The sequence below is a fragment of the Vombatus ursinus genome, unplaced genomic scaffold (assembly GCF_900497805.2).
Source record: "Vombatus ursinus unplaced genomic scaffold, bare-nosed wombat genome assembly UNPS02010284.1, whole genome shotgun sequence".
Taxonomy (NCBI): Eukaryota; Metazoa; Chordata; class Mammalia; order Diprotodontia; family Vombatidae; genus Vombatus; species Vombatus ursinus.
Genome location: NW_020950062.1, coordinates 14,004,862 through 14,025,159, shown reverse-complemented (window position 1 = coordinate 14,025,159; position 20,298 = coordinate 14,004,862). Strand labels below are relative to the sequence as shown.

Below are 20,298 nucleotides of genomic sequence, written 5' to 3'. Positions count from 1 at the left end.
ATTCACCTTTCTAATACCTGAAGACAAATCTCATGTCCCTTGTAAATTATCTCTCTCATAAGCCGGACAACCTCATTTTCTCCAATGAATCCTGGCATGGCAAGCATGTAAGGCCCTTCACCATTATGTTTATCCTCCTCTGTGATCATATTTCATTTTGAAATAGAGATGAAATGATCAATGTCATATTTTTTATTACAGTCTTTACTTTTAGTCTCCTTAAATCATGCCATAGGTAGAACCATTCCAATTACCATGTCATATTTTTAAGTAGGTAAACTACATTTAGTATGGTATATGAATTGCCATCTAGAAGTATGTGAAACCATTCTCTTTAAAATGGTGTTGAAAACAACTTTATTAAATTTGTAGGAAGTGTCCCGTATGTAGAAGGACTTGCACGTGAGAGTATGTCCTCTTTCTTAAAAAGGTTGGTTATAAATTTAGTCTATTGCAATATTTGTTTATCTTAATGTAAATGGTAGTAAGAATAGATACCTATTTGAAGTGTGAAAACAAATTATAATTATTTTTAATGAATACACAGTTTTTAACACACGATCTACTTCAGAGAGTTATTGTGAAGAAAGTACTTTATGAATCTTTAAGTGAATATAAATAAGAAATATCACTATAAATAACATAGGGATGAATAAATGACATATGATGATATATACAAATGTCATTTCCTTTTCCCTGTCCAATCTGAATAAAAGGGAAAACCTTAAATTTCAGTCAGAAGCAATGAGAAGGAAGATGACTCAATATCACAGATAATCCACTGGTCATATAATTAGCCCCTGAAGATAGAGTTAGATATGTTGGAAAATAATGATATTTTTCAAAAGATAATTTCATTCATTCTGGAATACCATATTCAGTTCTAAGTCCTGAATCTTCAGAGGGAGAATGGCAAACAAAAGCACATGTAGAAGAGGGTGACAAATTCTCAGGTAATCTGATTAACAGGCTTGTTGTCTCCAAATTGTCACACAACTATTTTAAAATTCTTTTATTTTATATTTCATACAAAATATTTTTAATACATCCTCTTATTTCATTTCTGCTCTAGCAATGAGGAACAGGTGGGGCAATCAACTCTATGTTAGTATTTATATTCAAAATAATACACAAGAAGAGTTAAAAGAGTGGAGATATTTAATGTGGAGAAGAGAAAAAAAAAGCACATATGATATTTATATATTTGAAGGTCTCATCTGGAGGAGCAATTCTTTAGATTATATGGGTCTCCAGAGGGCATAACTACAAATAATACATGAATATGATTCTATAATTCTAATAGGGAAATAGATTTTTAGCTCAGTGTAAGACCGTGCCCAAAATGGAGCTGTCCCAAAACAAAATGCACTGCCTCGTGACATTGTGATTTCCTCATTACTAGAATTGTTCCAGCAAGGACTGGATGATGAATTCCTAGGGAATTGTTGAAGACATTCATGCACCAGGTCTCAGGGGCTAGACCAGAGTTTCTTCCCACTCTAATTATGATCCAGACCTAGTATACTTGTTTGTACTCAGCATAGACTTGTAGATAGATTTGTAACTGAAACATAAAAATAATGAAGATATTATGCTAGAGTTCCATTCATTTAATAATGTTTTTGTCTGGAAACTTTGAAACATGTTTTTTAAAAAATGGAGATGCTCCTCATTTTCTTGGTACTTTGATACCTACAATAGCAGGATCAACTGTGAATGTTCCCCATTGTAATAAACAAATTCATCTTAACAGTAATCTCAGTAGTAGATGGGCTTTGAAAGTTGACAATTTTTGACATAAAGATACAAATTATGAAAATTCTATTACTTACCCACACAGCGAGGTGTTTTATTATGATTGCTCCATGTTCCATCAGACTGACATACTGCGGTGGTAAGTTCTTTAGAGGAGAGTCTGTAGCCATCATTGCAGAAATAGGTAACACGGGTCCCCACCAAGTAATCTGTTGTGAGTATTCCACCGTTTGTTGGTGCTTTAGGAATCCCACAAGAAATTGCTGAAAAGAACATAAACCCAAAATGCTACTAAATCTGTCTTGAGAAAAGTCTATTGGTTTATAAAAAAAAAAAAAAGATATAAAAATGTATCTGGGGTTTTATCAATTCCTTTGAAAAAATGCTAAAGTGAAGAAAAGGATTTCCTTAATTTCCAAGCATAAGTGTTGTTCAAAGGTACGTTATGGAAACTTTTATTTATCCAGATGCCATATCTAGATTCCTGATGCTTTATCCCTGATTTTTTTTATATAGTTTTCCATTTAGTTCCTAAATAGCTTGTGTAGAGAGACCAGTACTTTTGTGCTTACTGGAATATAGGAAAAACTGGAATTTTCCTATATAGGAATATAGGAAAAATGGCATAGATTTTGTTGTTGAGGGAAAGAGAAAAGGAGCAAAGATTGCCAAATCTTTTTATCCTTCTTCATCCAGTCCAGTCCCTGTAGTTTGGATATGTGTGGGTTTTGGGGATGAGAGTAGGGTGATGATCAGGGGAATCACTGATCAGTTTGAATTTCTATTAACCTGATGAAATTATAATTCATGGGCTATTGTTTGAAAGTAAGTGAAGGGCATTCCCCTTCTGTGAGTATGGTCACTCCCAAGAAGAAATATTTTTCAGTGCCATTAAATCAAGGGCATATGCCCTAAAATATCATCAGTTTGAGAAGGGAACTGCTCAAATTGATCAGTGATTACTTCCATCATCTTCCCTCTACTCTTTGCCTAGTTAAATATTTTCTGTCCCAGTAGATTTAACTTGGCTAATTGAGAGCACATCGGTCCATGTTCACATTCAGGATAGCTCTAAAGTGATTTAGGGAGATACCAACAGTTTTCCAATTGACATAGTTCTTGAATTCCTCTCCCAATGCCATGCACTCAGGCCCACAATGACTGTGATGCAGAGTTAAGTTTTTGAGTGGGTCCAGACCTCCCATGGCTAGTAGTCCTGAAAAGCATGTTCACCCTTCCTCCAAATTTCAAATATATACTCAAAAGTTAAATGAATATTCCTTTCATTGCATATTCTAATGATAGAGATAACAACCAATCCATTTCTGCTAATCCTGTGAGACTCTTGTTTATGTCTCAGAAATTAGTGAAAGGGGGTCAACATGTTGGAGGCTTTCCTCAATTTCTTCTGATATCATGATGATACTAGTGAAGCACTATAGATCTTTGCCTGTTCTTTCTCACTTTTATTACAAGGCAAGCCCATTTTCTCTTTTAATCATGCATTTCCTCAATGACATCTTTGTAGCCTTCTCATAACTGCCATGCACACCTCCATTGCCATCTGCATGATATTCATTTTATATTCTGTATGCCATGATTTGCTACCATATGACAATATAGTAGAATATAGATATTAAAAAGATGGACTTTTATTTCTACAGCTATATTAGGATCACTGAAGGAGCTTGCAATATACTAAACACACTGTCCCAGATATGTGTGCATATGTATGTATGTATGTATGTATGTATATCTATCAATCATCAATCTATTTATAATCTAGACAACATACATAGGTTGTCAATTCAAATGTATGTCATAATCTGGACAATAGGAATTCTTCCTCCACTTAGTCTTCTCCACATTGATGGTCAGACTAAACTATTTCAAATAATTACAGATCTTTTCCAGGAGCAACTTCAATATTCTGAGAATTAACTGAATAAATCCCTGTAATATACAAACAATCCAAATGGAGGTCATGATAAGTTGTCGTAGCTCACCTAATTCTAGGGCAAGTACACTGGCTTATAATAATTTAGATAAACCTCAAAGATGTGCGAAGTTCAAAAAAAAAAAAACCAAAAACGATGAATCCTGCCCATACATCCTGGATATGTCCTGTGGCCCAGCCCTTCTTAACCCCCCCCCCCCCCCGAGTATTCTGAGATTATATAGACCTGTCTCAATCCTGGGAACTGGACCCAAGGAGGCCAGTTTCTATTTTTGGCTCATTTTCCCTACTCTAGATTTTTATCCTAGAGAAATCACTAAAATAAAACTTTGGTATAGTTCACAGAGATACGGCATGGTACAGTGGATGAAGAGTTGATCTAACAGCCAAGATGACTTGTGTTCAAGTCCCACATCTGACATAAAATGGCCAGGTGACCCTGGACAAATCACTTAACCTCTCACTGCTCTACAACTTCTCTAAAACTATAAGTTGCAGAAAAGTTGCTAGTTATGCATTGATAGAGAGTTAGTCATGTGGGAATTCCCTAAGTAAAATAAATCACAGGTCCAATCTCTATCCTTATTCTATAACTCATACCTTGTATCCCCACAGATACTCAATGTGCATTATGGGTTGAGCATTTATTTTGTCCTAAACTCCCTACTCACATGCCATTGCCTGGCATATACCTAGCAATGAAGCAGCTGATGGCAGAGAGGATAACGCTCTAGGCCTGGAGTCAGGAAGATGTGGTCTCAGATACTTATTAGCTTTGTGACCCTGGCACAAGTCACTTAAACTCTGATGGCTTCAGTTTCCTCAACTGTAAAATGAGGATAATAATAACACCTTCCACACAGGATTGTTGTGAAGATCAAATAAGTTAATATTTATCAAAAGCACTTAGCACAGTGCCCGGCACAGAGAAGTTGCTATATATATGGTTATTACCTTCCCCTTTCCTTCCCTTTAATAAATACTTTTTTAATTGAATTGAATAATATGATTCTATAGTATTTGATTACATCTTGATGCTATTGTCAATTATTGTCAATGCTACAATTGTCAATTGTACTCAAATCATCAAATGTTTTCATAATGCTTTTCTTAGATTTGATCACAAATAAATTGAAGGAAAATCACATGGAACCTATCTATCACTAGAACTATCTATATATTTGTTATTATTATAAGGAATCAATATTAAAATATGAGTTTGGGTAGGAAGATGTACATTCTGTATTGTTTCCTTCTCTAAATTGAATAGTTTCATTGTAATATTTCTAATAACCTTGAGCATTTTTCAGTTCAAGATTCATTGCTCTAAAAGCAAAAGGGTTTGGTTAGAAAGGTGGGAACACATAATGAAATCAACATAATGCTGACAAAGCTGAATTGCAGGATTCCTAACACTGAAGAGTTTGATCCATTCATGATTTTGTACCTTGTAGACTGTGGAAAAGCAATGAAATTGGCTTAATAAGTTATTTATCCAATTTTGAATAATAAGCATACAATTATCCTTGCTATTATCCTTGTTATTAATTATAGAACCCTAAACTAGTACTGCAAAGGTAAAAGGCTCCCTGAATTCTGTTGAAACAACATTACATTTTTATGTGGGCCTCCGGAAAATTACAATCCGTGATGAGCAAAAGAGAAAAAGATGGAGGAAGGGAGAAAAGAGAGAGAAGGAGAGAGTGAGGAAAGGAGGAAGGTAGGGAGAGAATTTTGTATTGTCAGCTTGACACTTATTTTCAAATCCTAGTTTTTCTTCTATGTAGAGCTCTCAGTTCAGAATATATATCTTTCAATTCATTACCAAGGAAATTATTTTGGAAACTTATTCAGTTTGAGAAACTAATATATCTTAAAATAAAAGGAGAAGCACCTACATTCAAGAAATATTACAAAAACTTATTCCCAGCATACAAAGGGAAAATAAAAAGAGAACCATTCCTCCCCAGCATTGAGCACTTTAATGACAAAGGAATAATCTGATCTAAATGAGATTAACTGGCAATGAAAAAAATTCGAAGTACATCATTGTAAAGGCTGTGATAAGCAATGATCTAGATATTTTATTGATATCGACCTTCTTTAAACATCTGTAATCTTCTAGTTGGAAAACCTAGGCAAGTTTTGACAAAAATCATTTTAAAAAATCATATAAAGGAAAGCTGGAGAGAACTGGAAATTTTAAGAAGTTTCTCCTCACAACTAAGTAATATTTTAAGTTTTACAATGTGTTTTCCTTATAATAACCTGATAAACAGGCACTCCAAATATCATTATCCCTAATTTATAGAGGAGAGAAATGAAGCCCAGTAAGGCAGTGATTTGCCCAGAGGTCACAAAGGTGAAATGTGAACTAAGGGCTCCTGTTTCCAAATCCATTAGTTTTTCCAACACACAATCATTTTCTATTCCAATCAAATTTGTCAAAACAATTTTTTTTCTCTAAATAATGGGCAAATAATCCTGATAATGTCAAAAAAATTTCCTTCTATAATTCTATGACTAACTTCATATACTAACTTCATGTATTTTCCTTCTACTGCCTAAAAAAGACTGCCTAAAATAGCAAGGGGAAAAACCACTAAATTTTATTGGGTATGATTAAAGCCCAACACAGAAACTTGTTTTAACTAGTTGTTGTACTGATAAAATCTGAAATGTAATATGCCTATTGATTTTTTTTAAGATATCTTCACCAATATAAAATGAGAGGCATGTGCCTAGACAGTTCAATTCAATATGATAAAAATACACACATATATCTATATATCTATACAAACACACACACAGAGTGAAACTCTATTTTGACCTAATTGGATTACATGTGAAATAGTGTATTTAATTGTGCAATCCATATTGGAGAAGTACATTGATAATCTGGAAAACTTCCAGAGAAAGGGAACAATGAAAGTGGAAGGGCTTAAATTAAGATCATAAGAGAATTCACTGAAGGAAATTGACAGCTTTAGCCTTTTAAGAGAAGATTTAGGGGAATATGACAATTGCATTAAAGAAGTTGAAAGTATATCATATGAAAGCTTTGTTCTGCTTTTTTCCCAAAAAAGAAGAATTAGAGACAGTGGGTGGAAGACGCAGTAAGGTATATGCAAAGAAAAACTTCTGAATGATTATAGCTATCTAAAAGTGAAATAGGCCTCAGAGGATATAATGAGTCCTCTCTGCATAGAGATCCTTGGCTAAAAGCTGGATGTAGAAGGTATTCTTGTTCAAAAATGGGTTGAACCCATGACCTCTAAGGCCCTTTCAACCCTGAAAGACTGTGATTCTTTGAGGCACTTACACTGGACTTGAGGATATATTTATTGAATATAACTATTAAGAAATAGAAACTTTCTTTACATTGGACTAGATTACAGTCAGATATTGGACATGCAAGAACATCCTTTCACTTTTGCCTTCTTGATTTAATCAGAGATGTGTATGAGTTTGACAAATTCAGAAATTAAACCCAAGTAGGGGGAAAGATATCCACTGTAGAAATCCATAAAAGGTGACTGTAACTATAAGCTGTCTGTAGTTAGGAACCAGGTCAGGGTGGGGAACCTGTGGCCTCAAAGCCACATGTGGCCCTCTAGGTCCTCAAGTTTGGCCCTTTGACTGAATCTAAACTTCACAGAACAAATATAGATTTGTCCTGTTACAGTCAAAAGGCTGCACCCAAGGACCTGGAAAGCCACATGAGGCCTCGAGGCCACAGATTCCTCATCCTTACACTAGGCTGTCTAGTTGTTGAAATTGCGTTGTAACTCATAGAAGTTATTAACAATAAATCACTCCAAAAGGCAACTAATGCCAAATTAGCAGAACAATAACTTCAAAGATCTGGGAAAATATCCCACATAGTCAAATATATCACTCTTCAAAGAGCCCAAGGTCTTATTTAATTATCTTGGTTACAGTTACTCTTCACACAGATGGTCAGTTCTTCCAGATTATTTACTCAAGGTCTATTCAGTTTGAATGAGCTCTTGACAGTACTGCCTACCTGATTCCACAGTTTTTGGTGATAGATTCTTCCCTTAGTGTCATAAGTGTATGTCCTAACCCTGGTAAAGTGCTTCAAGATCATGTTATATGAGGATTATGGTGAAGGAACTGGGTATATTTATTCTGGAAAATAGAGGGCTATCCCTTCAAAATATGATGGGCCCTCATATGGAAGGGGGGTTAAACTAATTCTGTGTTGCCCAAAAGGACAGATCTAAGAGCAACAGGTGGAAATGTCAACATCAAATTTGGATTAAGATAATAAAAAAAAATGTCATTAGATCTGTGCAAAAGTGAAATTTACTTTCTAGGAAGTTTTCCTCATTGGGACTCTAGCCAAAGCATGGTTGGTCACTTTTTGGTTCTTATGGAGGAGACTCTTCTTTAGATATGTGTTGAATTCTGGTCTATGAATCTCCTTTCAATCCTGTGATTCTGTACTCTGGCTGGACTGACTCAGGACTAACTCTATTTCAATATCTTTTTTTTTTTTTAATAAAATGATCCTGTATCAACCCAACACTATCATATTTACATGAAATACACTGATTGCAGTTTAATGTTTCAGGTCATAGGAGGTCAAAAATGTCAATATTTTCATCTCTGGTTTTCATTGTTTCTACATTCTCATTTTAGGACTTGAAGAGTATAACCATGCCCTGCCAAAGCTACAAATGAATTTAACAAGAAAACTAAGAATCTTTCCAGTTGTTTGATTTTGTGAAAACAAAATTATGAGTGATTAAATGTATTTTTAAACTTTTTAATCAACTATTCTTTTGTGACATGATGGCCATGCCCTCAAACTAAAGCAACAATCCAACTTTTCAAGGTCTTGTCTCAGTATAGCCTGCTTAATCTCATCAGTATTTCCAAATCTGGTTCAAGAGGTTTCTGGCAAATAAATACCTGAGATAACAGATTTTACAGGTACCATAATTATGCCAAGGAAAAAGACAGAACCGTAAAAAAGTTTAATTAATGTCAATGGCAAAAAAAATTATAATTTCAATTGGCTCTTCTAGCAACTTCTAGTGAATGTGCATTTTAAATTCTCATTATCCAGTACTATCATTTCCTTCAAAGGAATATATGGATCTAAATAAAAGCACATGCATTTTCAGACAAGTTTAGTCAGGAAAACCAGTGACATAATTTTGAAAATATAACAGGCTTCTTAATGGGGTTATTTCATTTTGACACAATATACTCTACCTTGACAGGCTGGAACAGGTGCATCCCATGCGTGGTATCCATATGGAGACTTTCTGCACACAGCACTGCTTTTCCCAACAAGCCTGAATCCTCGGTCACAGGCCCATCGGACTACACTATTAAGTTGACCCCCTGTCTGACTGATGATGTATCCATGGGGGGGAGATTCTGGAGTACTACAGTAGAGAGCTAACCAAAAGAAGAAAATAATTCCTAATTAAATTACTTACATGAATCAAAAACTCCATATTATTAGGTCTCTATACATTAATAAACAATGACTATAATGTAATTCAATATGAATAAAGGCTCATTTATTTGAATTGTAGCTTATCTGAAACTCACTGTGCTTTATATTCTTTTTTTAAAAAAAAATACCTATCCTGTTTTTTTAATAACACACTATCACTGTGCTTTCAACTTCTTATTGTCATCTCTATTTAACACATTATATGAGTTTCTGTTTATCACTGAATAATGCACTTGAAATATTACAAAACTTCAAAGAACAAATAAACATTTTATTGAATAATACCTCCTATCACTAAAAGTGCCTCAAAAATAGCGCTTTTGATTGAAACATATTATAAATATTCCAGCAGGAAAAAACATGGCAAATGCTGCTCTGTACTTCCCATGTGACATCCATACTATGCCATGTCATACACAAAATATCCCCTTACTGAAACAGAGGCAGACGACTATAAAATCTCATAACCTGTTTTGATGTCTGGCTAAAAAAAATATACATTCTGTCACATTCACTCTAATGATACTAAAATGCAAACAAACAAAACAACAATAGAAGCTTCTCAGTGGAATAAAGCTCTTTCTCTTTCTGAAAGCCTGAAATGCCAAAAGATAATGTCCAGTGTTTCGCATGTGTGTGCTTTTCAGATGGTTCAGGCTGAGAGGCTCCATTTACTCTTAGAAATCTCAGGCTGCTCATCTGAGGAGAATGAGACATTCTTCATCAATATATGAAATACATGAGATTAGGACTCTATGTGTCATGAACTGCCTTTAAAAAAAAAAGTAGAGTATCTTCAATGTGTGAAGCTACTTTTGAGTGCTAAAAGGGGAAAATGGATTCTTAAAAATCATTTCTATTCAATTTTCTCTTGAATGGTTAACTATCTGATAAAACCATGGTACCTCATTCTCTATCACAGAATACCACCAGTATGGTAGTCCATCTGATGTTCAAAATTACACAATTGAATTGGTTCCTGGCACAAGGTTTAGGGGGTGAAAAACTCTGAGGAATCCTAAATATGTATTTTGCATCACATAAAATTACAATATTTCATATTTGAGTTGCTAACATCCATTTTGTAACTTTCAGCGAAAGATATTCCCTGGCAATATTTTTCCCATATTGACAAATGGGAAAGAAAATCCATTTCTTAAAGCTAAAAGGAAAAAGTCAATATACATCTGAAATAAAAAAATCACTTTGCAAATGATAATACTTTGCTCAACATTTTACTTTTGCTTTTTAAATTTGTTTGGTATACAACTACATTGTTTTTTTTTCCACCTGAAATTCTGAGAGGGCAGCATAGTTTAGTGGACAGGATATCAGACTTGGAGTTAGGAACCAGGGTTCAAATCTTTTCCTGGGCATTTAATAGCCTGTGACCCTGGACAAGTTATTTAATCTTTCTGATCTCCAGTTTCTTCATCTGTAAAATGAGGAGATTATAAATGATGATCTCTAAAGTCCCTTTCAGCTATAAATCTATGATCTTATGATCTGTGAACTCTGAATAAGAAGGAAGTTTTGTAATTGCCATTTGCATACTATAAATAAACTGGATTGAAACTTATGTCTCAAAACATGGTGGCAGAGTTATAGAACTTTTCCAAAAATAATTTTGGAACTGTTTCCCCCTCTTCCTTTGATTACTTATCTACTGGAGCATGGCTCTCCATTTGAATCTAAGTTGGACATTAGAATTTTATCAGAAATTCTTTAAGCAAATATTTGCCAAATCAATATTTTCTTTTCTCAGTATAATTACATTAAATTTGCTAGTGCAAAAGCTTACTAGCTTTGTATCGAAATTGCCCATTCTGTCATTTATGATTAGCTATAGCTACTTTTTAGTTATGAATTCTCTCCCTAACCATAATTGTGAGAGATACCTCTTTCAATTTTCTTTTAATTTTTTTTTAATGCTGTGACCTTTTATATTTAGGTTTCATATCTCTTCAGAGAATATTGTGGAATAGGTAAAAGAGGCTCCTTTATATCTATTTTCTTTCAAATCACACTTCAGTTTTTCTAGACTTTCTGGGAAAATAAATATTTGTTCACTTAATATTTTGTGATACTGGGTTTACAAAACACTAAACTACTAATTTCAGTTGCTTCTGGCTTTTCTTTATCTTGCCTTTTTTACTGATCTAATTTTCTATATTTTAATCAGTATCAGCATTTTGATCACTGCTACATAATATAAATTAATATTTCGTAATATTATTTTACATCATTATTTCCATCTTCTCTCCTGCCCAATTATTTCTCTTAAAATTCAAAACTTTTGTTCCTCTAAATGAGTTTTATTTTTATTTTGTCAGATTACATCAATTGAATTGGTAAATCACTGAATCTGTAAATTAGTTTAAACAGTGTTATCATTTTAATTATATTGGGCTTGGTTCAATCATGAACAACAGAAGTCTCTCCAATTGTTTTTCTTCCTTGGTTTTGATAGAGACCATTTTAGATTCAACATGGATAAAAAGAGAAAACATTTATTGCTTTATTTTTAATCTTTCTCTCTCTCTCTTCCCTCTCATTCCCAAATGTATTTATTTAAAAAAAAAACTGTAAGAGAAATCTAGTTTCTTATGTAATACTGAAATATTTGCTATTAATTTCTATTAACATTAAAATAGACAATTTAATAATAAATAATATCCCCTAAGAAATAGAACATTTTATAATTATGTGTATATAAGTTCTAAGTGTATCTGTATTTTGAAGTTATTTTGAATGTAATTATTCTCTCATTTTCTCCTGGTTTGTGCTTTACTATATAAATGTTAATGATTTTATTGCATTTTTTAGGATCCTGACATTTCCCTTTCATCATCTTGGTTAGTTTTAAAATTGATTTTGCAGTTTTTCTAAATATATCATCAAGTCACCTGCACATAGGAATATCTGTCTCCTCTTTGCCAGTGTTCATATCATTAATTTTTCTCTTTCATTATCTACAATAATATTAAATACGAATCAGAAAATTATTTTTCTGGTATTGAATTATCTTCCATCTTTAGTGTAATTCCAATTTGGTCATAATGAACATTTTTGTTTCTATTCTTATATTATCTTTGCTAAGATTAAAAAATTGCATCATCATCATTCAGTAGTGATATTGCCAGCAGATTATTCATATACCTTCACCCAGCCATCCTACTACTGGGCATAAACCCAAAGGGAGGCAATGACAAAAAAAGTTTCCATAGATAATAAAATACTCATTAAAACACTTTTAGTGGCAGTAAAAAAAAACTAGAAGCAAAATAGGTGTTCATAGAATGACTATGGACAAGAATATTGTAATACAAGAGTAATGGGTAGCAAAAGATAAATTCAAGGAATAAATGAAAATATGGGAAGACTTGAATGAACTGATGCAAAGCAAATAGAACAGGAACAACAGAATAGTACATATAATGACATACAACCACAGAAATGAAAACATAACCACGATACTACTGAACTTAGATTCACTGAAAAGCAAAGTCTTGGTACCAGATAAAAGAAGATAAAAAACCTATCCTTCCTTTCAATAGAAAGGAAGGAAACTATGAGCGTGGAATTTTGCACACACTGTCAAACAGTTACCTTGTGGGATTTTGCTTTTTTTACTGTTGAAAAACAAAACAAAACATTGTGGGGGCTTTGGAAGATGTTTTTGATATTTAAAAGCACATTTAAAAACCATGATTGTGGTTGAAAAAGATTTTCAGATAAACTAGATCATGGTCCAAGTGGCATCATCCTAATATTTTATATATACTCACAAAATCTTTGCCATTGTCTTAGGAGATATATTACATAATGCACAATCAAAATAGCTTTATTTAAAGCCCACGAAAATCTCACATCATTGGGGAGAATTGGAAGCAAGGGAGGTAATGACAGTGTGACAGGGTGAAAAAAAATAAAATCATAAAGGAAGCATTGGAAAAAGAACACAGAGAGAACAGAAGGTCAAAGGGGAACAAAAACAAGAAAGATAGCTTTGGAATGAGTGTGCTGAATGTGTTATATGCTTTCCTGATTCCTCCAAGTTCTAATGCTGTCCCTTCCAAACTATCTGTATTTCATTATTTCTATATATATGCATTTTTTCATTGAGTATTTGTGCTGTACATTTATATATGTATTTGTCTCCCCCATTAGAATGTAAGCTCCTTTTCCAAAGGAAATATTTCATTCACTGCAATTGTATTTTCAAAACCCAGAACAGTGCCGGGCCCATAGTAAGTACTTAATAAATAATTATTGATTAATTGCTTTAAAAATATCATTGGTGATTTCCACTTCCACATAATTTTTTTCAGTTTTCCCTTGTATAAGAAATAGCTTATACTTGGTGTTTTTCAAGTTCAAAATAACAACAAAAAAGTATTAAGTTATTAAATATTAAGTTTAAATTGTACTAAGACTTTTTGGACACCTTGTATGTTACCTTCATATGATATGCAGTTAAATGGGCAACTGATTGAATTGACTCCATAGTACTTGCATCTCAGACAAGCCATGTCAATTCATAAATGGCTGGGCCTATAACGAGAAGTAATAAGAGATCCTGCCCTACTCCATGTCAGGAAAATTATATAGTTCTTTCAATGATCCCTACATGTTTTCTATTCCAAAAGCCCTTTATCTTTAATGTGACTCTTTTCCTGAAAATGTTATATAGCTTTGAGTCATGCAATGCCATTATCTCAGAAAAACTACAATGGCAAATGACAAAACACAAAGCAACACATTCTTCTAAACAGAAGAAGAAAAAACAGTGGAGGGAAAACAGACATGCAAAAAACTTGCCAGATCATCTGAAATGTTTCATGAATCAGAAATTAAAATTATTTATTTATTTTTGAATGAAGGTCATTTATAAATGATAAGGACTAGAAAACAATGGAATGTCCAGCAGTTAGGGAATGACTGAACAAATTATGTTACGTGAATATAATGGAATGCTATTTTGCTTCAAGAAATTATGAAGGGGATAGTTTCAGAGAAACTTGTGAAGTAGTATATTAATTGTTACAAAGTCAAGTGAACAGAAGCAAGAGAACAATGTACATATGCAATAGCATTGTAAAAATGAAAACTATTAAAGATACTGATTAACACAAGGACCAATCATTACTCTAGAGTGCCAATGATCAATATTATCTACCTAATAAGGGAGTCATGGACTTAATATGCAGAATGAAAGATATATTTTTGTACATGGCCAATATGAGAATTTGTTTTGCTAGATTACGTATATACATATTTCCTATATGGGTTGTGTTTTTACTTTTGCTATTTTCATTATCAGAGGGGAATTTAGGAAAGAGAAAATGACTGCTAATTGAAAAAATAAAAGTTAATTCTAAAAAAGAAAATAGAACAAAAAGATATCAAATGGTAAACTGAAACATTTTCTAAAATTTCTATAGTATTTTATCCTAATAAATTATGACGATGGAACCACTTTTTCTGATCTCTTACTACATCAAAACTTGGACTGCTATATAAGGAAGTAGGAATGACACATAAGGGGGAAACTGACTGACTATACCCGACCACAGAAGATACAAAGAAATTTATGCTAGAGTAAATGTAATTTTGAAGGTAATCAGGGACTAATTTTAAGACATCTCAAAAATAGGACAATAATTCCAAAATGAGGAAAAAAAATAAAATTTTTAAATAACTGAAAAGATGTTAGAAACTACTTACTCATATGTCTGCTTTCTCGTTTCTATATCTTTATAAGACAATTTCATGGCTCTATAGCCCTTTAAATGACTTCTAATTATTCAATGACACCAATGAAATTTTTTTAACATTATTATCCATCGCATGAAAACATTTATACTATGCACAAGTTTCTGATCAAATGAGATGATGTCTGTGAAGTCTGACATATAGTAGGTGCTTAATTAATGTTTGTTTCCTTTCCTGATATGATTAAGTTAGGAGCGAATTTCCAGAGGGGATGTTTCCCATACTGAAGGCATAATGAATGGGGGTGAGTGTATGGAGTTCAGGGTAGGGAGACTTCCTAGTACTTATGTTATATAGGTAATATAGAATATGCTGATCTCCCAATGTAGGCATATAGGTAGACTCTGGCATATAGCCAATAATTATTTTACTGGAAAATATGGTACAAAATACATTACCAAGGATATGTATGACTAGAAAGGGAAGTAAGTCTAGTCACGGAGGGAGAGTGAGCAATAATAGATGGACAGCTTGAGTGATTCACAGCCACCCACAGAATGCTTTCATACAAACTAGAGCAAAGGTGGGCAAGAATTGAACATGTTGAGAAGGTAGAGAGGGGCTGGGATCTACTTTACTGTAAGTGTTGCTGTACATAGGAGATCACTGATCTCCATTAACATATAGAGGTATTCCTTGGACATGTTATCAATCCCATTAGAATATAAGCTCCTTGAGGGTAGGGGGATGTTTTTTACTTACAGCTTGCTTAAGATTAATGTAAATAATGAATTTCATGAAGTGGTAAGATTATTCAAATTTAAACTACACACTTCTATTAAGATGGAACCAATGACCATATTTTATATAAATTTAAGTTAAAATAATATGAATTTGAATACATGCATTTCTTTGCATCTTCAGTACTTAGCACAATACTTGGTAAATGGTAAGTACTTAATACATGCTTTTAGATTTTTTTTTTGATTCATGAATCAATGGATAGAGGCTATTGTAGAGAGCATCCCAGATAACAGAAAATTAAGGCTATTATTTTCATTTTTATTCTAACTTTGTTAAGACCATGAAACATTTAATAGTACAAGCAATTCACAAGCGAGCAAATAGTTGATGTATCTTAGGAACCCAAGAAAATATAAGTTAAGTTATTTTCTATTTGAAATTTTAAAAATATACTGATCATTGTTACTGATACGATAAATTACTATTTTTTTCTTGTGTGTATGTACCACACAATCAATAAGTAAGCATTTAATACACATTTTCTGTATGCTCAACACTATTAAGAGCTGCGGGGAATATACAAGATATATAAAATTTGCTTTCTACTCTTAGGGTAGTTGAGATCTCATTAGTAATATATTACAAATCAAAACCTTCTACACTTTCTAGGCTGTCTTGACACAGGACTGCTAGTTCTCATTTAATCTTGTAAGGCTCCCTCAGGGATACGGGGTTGTTCTGAATGAACTATGAAAACAAGAACTCTCTCTGTCTTACAAAAGAGCCCGGAAATAAAGTCAACATTTCATGCTACACTTTCCAAAACTACAAAAAATTCCATTTCACATTGATATGGGGCAAAAAAGTGAATGAATCAGATCTTTCTACACCAACAAGAGATAGAAAGTTTACGTATCCTCAGCCTTAATTATAAATGTGTGTAATGAACTTTGTTATAGGTAATTCTAGAAAATAGCCATTCTGGCTTGTTTGCTATCTAAATAAGTAATTTGAATTTGATTCAATCATAGGATGTACTCATCTTCAGAAGATTTTTTAATGAAATACATGCATAGGAACTCTACACTAAAGATTTAAGTAATTTATTTAAGTAATAAGAGAAACAAATGACATACAAATCCATACCTATATATCTTATCCTGAATCCTTTCTTATTATTGCCATGATCTGCTGACCACTGCAGGAAAACTTCATGACCATTGCTGGATATATTAAGAGCAGAGGAGTAATCCCCACTGAGTGAAATAAGCACTGGGCTTTGAATATTTGGTCCTTCATGTAGAAAACACAAAAGAAGAATTATATAGACACAAAATTTCCTTTGAATATCACAGAAACACTAACATGCTTACTGCTTAAAAAAAAACTTTTAAAAATAATCTGTTCCAAATTTAAAATTAAGTTAAATGCATTATGAGTGTTTCATAGTCTGTTGTCCAGAGTCAATCTATTTTTCCCATTAAACTTTACATAAGACACAACACTGTTTTAAAAGACAGCTTAAATGCAAAGATGACAGACATGCACACGTAAATATAGTGAAGTGATAATCTATCTATTCATTATATTCATATCCCATTTAATATTTCCTTAAAATTTCCTTTAATAATTTCATGTCACATTTTAGTAAATGTTTTTTGAATGTTTACTGAAGATAACAGTGAAAGAAGTTATGAGTATAAGTAAAGCCAACACTTACCATCATATACCTGAAGAACATCAAATTCCTTTTCTGTCTGGAAGAATTCTACAAACATGCTGATGTTATATCCTTTTTCTACTGAAATGCTCCATGCACACATCTGGAGATTTGGATAACTATCAGGGTAGCCAGGACTTAATATGACACCCGTTGAATCTAATCGTAATTCATTGGCAGGACAAAGCACTATGAAATAAAAAGGTTATTAAATAATACAAATATTTTAGTTCTTATGAACTAGTGGATAAAATCTACTCTACCCATGGCTCTAGCTGACTGTAACTTCTATGGCAATAATAAAGAGCCTGATGTGAAAAGACCATGCACAAAATTACACGCTAAGAGAGACTACCTGTATTATGGTAGAAGGTTCAACATACAGTCATAGAAAAATGTCCCAAAACCCCCACTAGTAATTTTATCATATTTATATGTTATATAATATAGGTATAAAATTTATATTATAAATAAATACATGGAAAATAATATATTTGTATTTTCTCTCTTTTCACTACTACCCATACATACTTGCATCTCTGATATACCCAATTGCTTCTGGATATTGTTACAAACTGGGGTCAATTTCTGATGAGAATTTATTCTTGGGGAGAGGGTGATTCAAATTCAATTGTAAGGAAAGAATAGAATCTTTGAATGTCACACCTGGAAGATGTATTTAGGATCATCTAATCCAAACCCTTCATTTGACAGATAAGAAAACAGAATGAGAGGTAAAACTGCATGCCTATTGTCATACAGCTATTTAGTGGCAAGACTTAGAACAGAACACAAGCTTCTTAAATCCTAATAGTCCTCTTTCTATTAACTACTTTACTCTGACTCCTCTAAAATACTATTAAAAAACAGAGATAGATATAATTTCTATTCTGCAAAATAATATTCAAAAATGAAAATAAATTCAATTTTTAAATTTTGAAAGAAATATTTTATTGCCACATTTTGTTTAACAGTGCAGGTGAATTTTACTATTCCTGGCAAGCCTCTCTTTGTTTTCATCTCTTCTCTCCCTACTTCCAACATAGTAGTCTATATTATGCTTGCAAAAATTCAAACAAGTGACTACTTGTTACTCTCGGTGGGAAAAAGAAAAAGAAAACAAACTAGCAATCTCTACACTTGATGATCTCTCCTAACCAGAAGACTATTCTTCCATTTCAAATAATAGAGAGATTCTGATTCAGAAGACTCAGATCCCTGTCTAGTGGGATGCTGCTGTAGCTACTTTGGCTGTAAAAAGTCATTATTAAATTTTCACTGTGAGCACTGATACCTCAGAAATCAGCAAAAGCTACAGATGCAGGCTTAATTTATTGTTTTGTAATTGACTAGTCTTAAAAAGGTGATGAGGAAAGAAGAAAATGTTAATAATGCAGATTAAGCTTAAAAGTTTGTCTTCTCTCCTTCCTTCCTTTCTTCTTTCCTCCCTCCTTCCCTTCTCTTTCTCTCTCTCTCTCTCTCTCTCTCTCTCTCTCTCTCTCTCAGAACCCAGCAGCAGCAAACCCCTTCCTGTAGCCAGTCAGAATTTATGGCTGATGCATAATTGATAATGCTGCAATGATGTCTTCTACCACTTTATCTTTCTTCAACCCTATCTCATATGAAATGGTCTTACTCTTTACCAAGGCTAACCTGCAAAAGTTATATCATTCAACCTCCATACCTCCAACAGACTGCCACTCTCTATATCATTCTGACTTTATCACTTATTTTCAATCTCTGTACTGCCTCATTCAGTATTGCCTATGAGCATGCTCATTTCTCCCCATCTTGAAAAAAAAAATCTTCACTTGGTCCTTTCATTGCTGCTAACAATCATCCTTTATCTCTTCTGCCTTTTGTTGCTAAGCTTCTCGAGAAGGCTATCTTCATTAGGTGCATCCACTTCTTCTCTTGTTACTTTCTTCTGACACTCTTATAAAACCAGCTTCCAACCTCGTTATTCCATCAAAAATCCTCTCTCCAAAGTTACCAATGATCTGAATCAACAAATTCAGTGGTCTTTTCTCTATGCTTATTCTCAGTGATCTCTATGCAGCCTTTGACTCTGTTGATCACTCTCTCCTTCTCAATTGATACACTCTTCTCTTTAAGTATTTGGGACTTTCTCCTGGTTCTCCTGTCTATCGTACTGCTCCTTTTTGGTCTCGTTTGCCAGATCCTCATCTAGGTTAAACTCTCAATTGCGGGTGCACCACAGAATTCAGTCCTGGTCTTCTTTTCTTCTCCCTCTATACTACATACTTAGTGTCCTCATCAGCCTTCATGGATTAAATTAACATCTCTATATTAATTCTCAAATCTACCTTACTTGCCCTAACCTCTCTGCTGACCTTTAATCTCAAACTGTATGTCTAGTAAACATCTTAAACTCAGCATTTCAAAACTGAACTCATTATTAAACCTTCTCCCTCCAAATTTATGTTACTTTCAAGAGTACCACCATCCTCTCAAACCCTAGGCTCACAACCTAGGTGTCATTCTTAGCTCTTCACTATCTTTCATGGCATCCCCTGTTTATACAATCTTTTGCCATGGTCTATCAATTTGCAACACCTCTCAAATATGCTTTCCTTTCCTCTGATAATTCTATCACTCTTCTATAGACCCTCCTCTGCTCATGCTTGTTCTATTGCAATAGCTTGCTGGTGTTTCTCACCTCTCCAATCCATTCTCATTCAGTCACCAAAGTTATTTTACTGAAGCACTGGTCCAACCACGTTATCTCCCTACTCACTAAAATCCAGTGGCTCCCTACAACCCCCAGAATAAAATACAAAATTCTCTTTTTGCCATTCAAAATCCTTCACAATCAATCTCTCAACCTCCTTCTCCACTTTCAGTATTTTTAAACCTTACTCTCTGCTACTTATTCTTCAGTCCAGTGACACT

At 33.4% G+C, this 20,298-nt stretch overlaps 1 protein-coding gene across 3 annotated transcripts in view; it reads right to left on the bottom strand.

The window, feature by feature from the left end:
- The window catches only part of CSMD3 (CUB and Sushi multiple domains 3), a 1,542,511-nt gene that overhangs the window by 108,146 nt on the left and 1,414,067 nt on the right, over positions 1-20,298 (bottom strand). For all 3 annotated transcript variants that reach the window (XM_027854053.1, XM_027854054.1, XM_027854055.1), the window contains 4 exons: positions 17,386-17,574; positions 16,812-16,958; positions 8,957-9,145; positions 1,833-2,018 (listed from right to left, as the gene is read on the bottom strand). In XM_027854053.1, the coding sequence (XP_027709854.1) occupies positions 1,833-2,018; positions 8,957-9,145; positions 16,812-16,958; positions 17,386-17,574 (711 nt within the window). The remainder of the gene's footprint in view (positions 1-1,832; positions 2,019-8,956; positions 9,146-16,811; positions 16,959-17,385; positions 17,575-20,298) is intronic.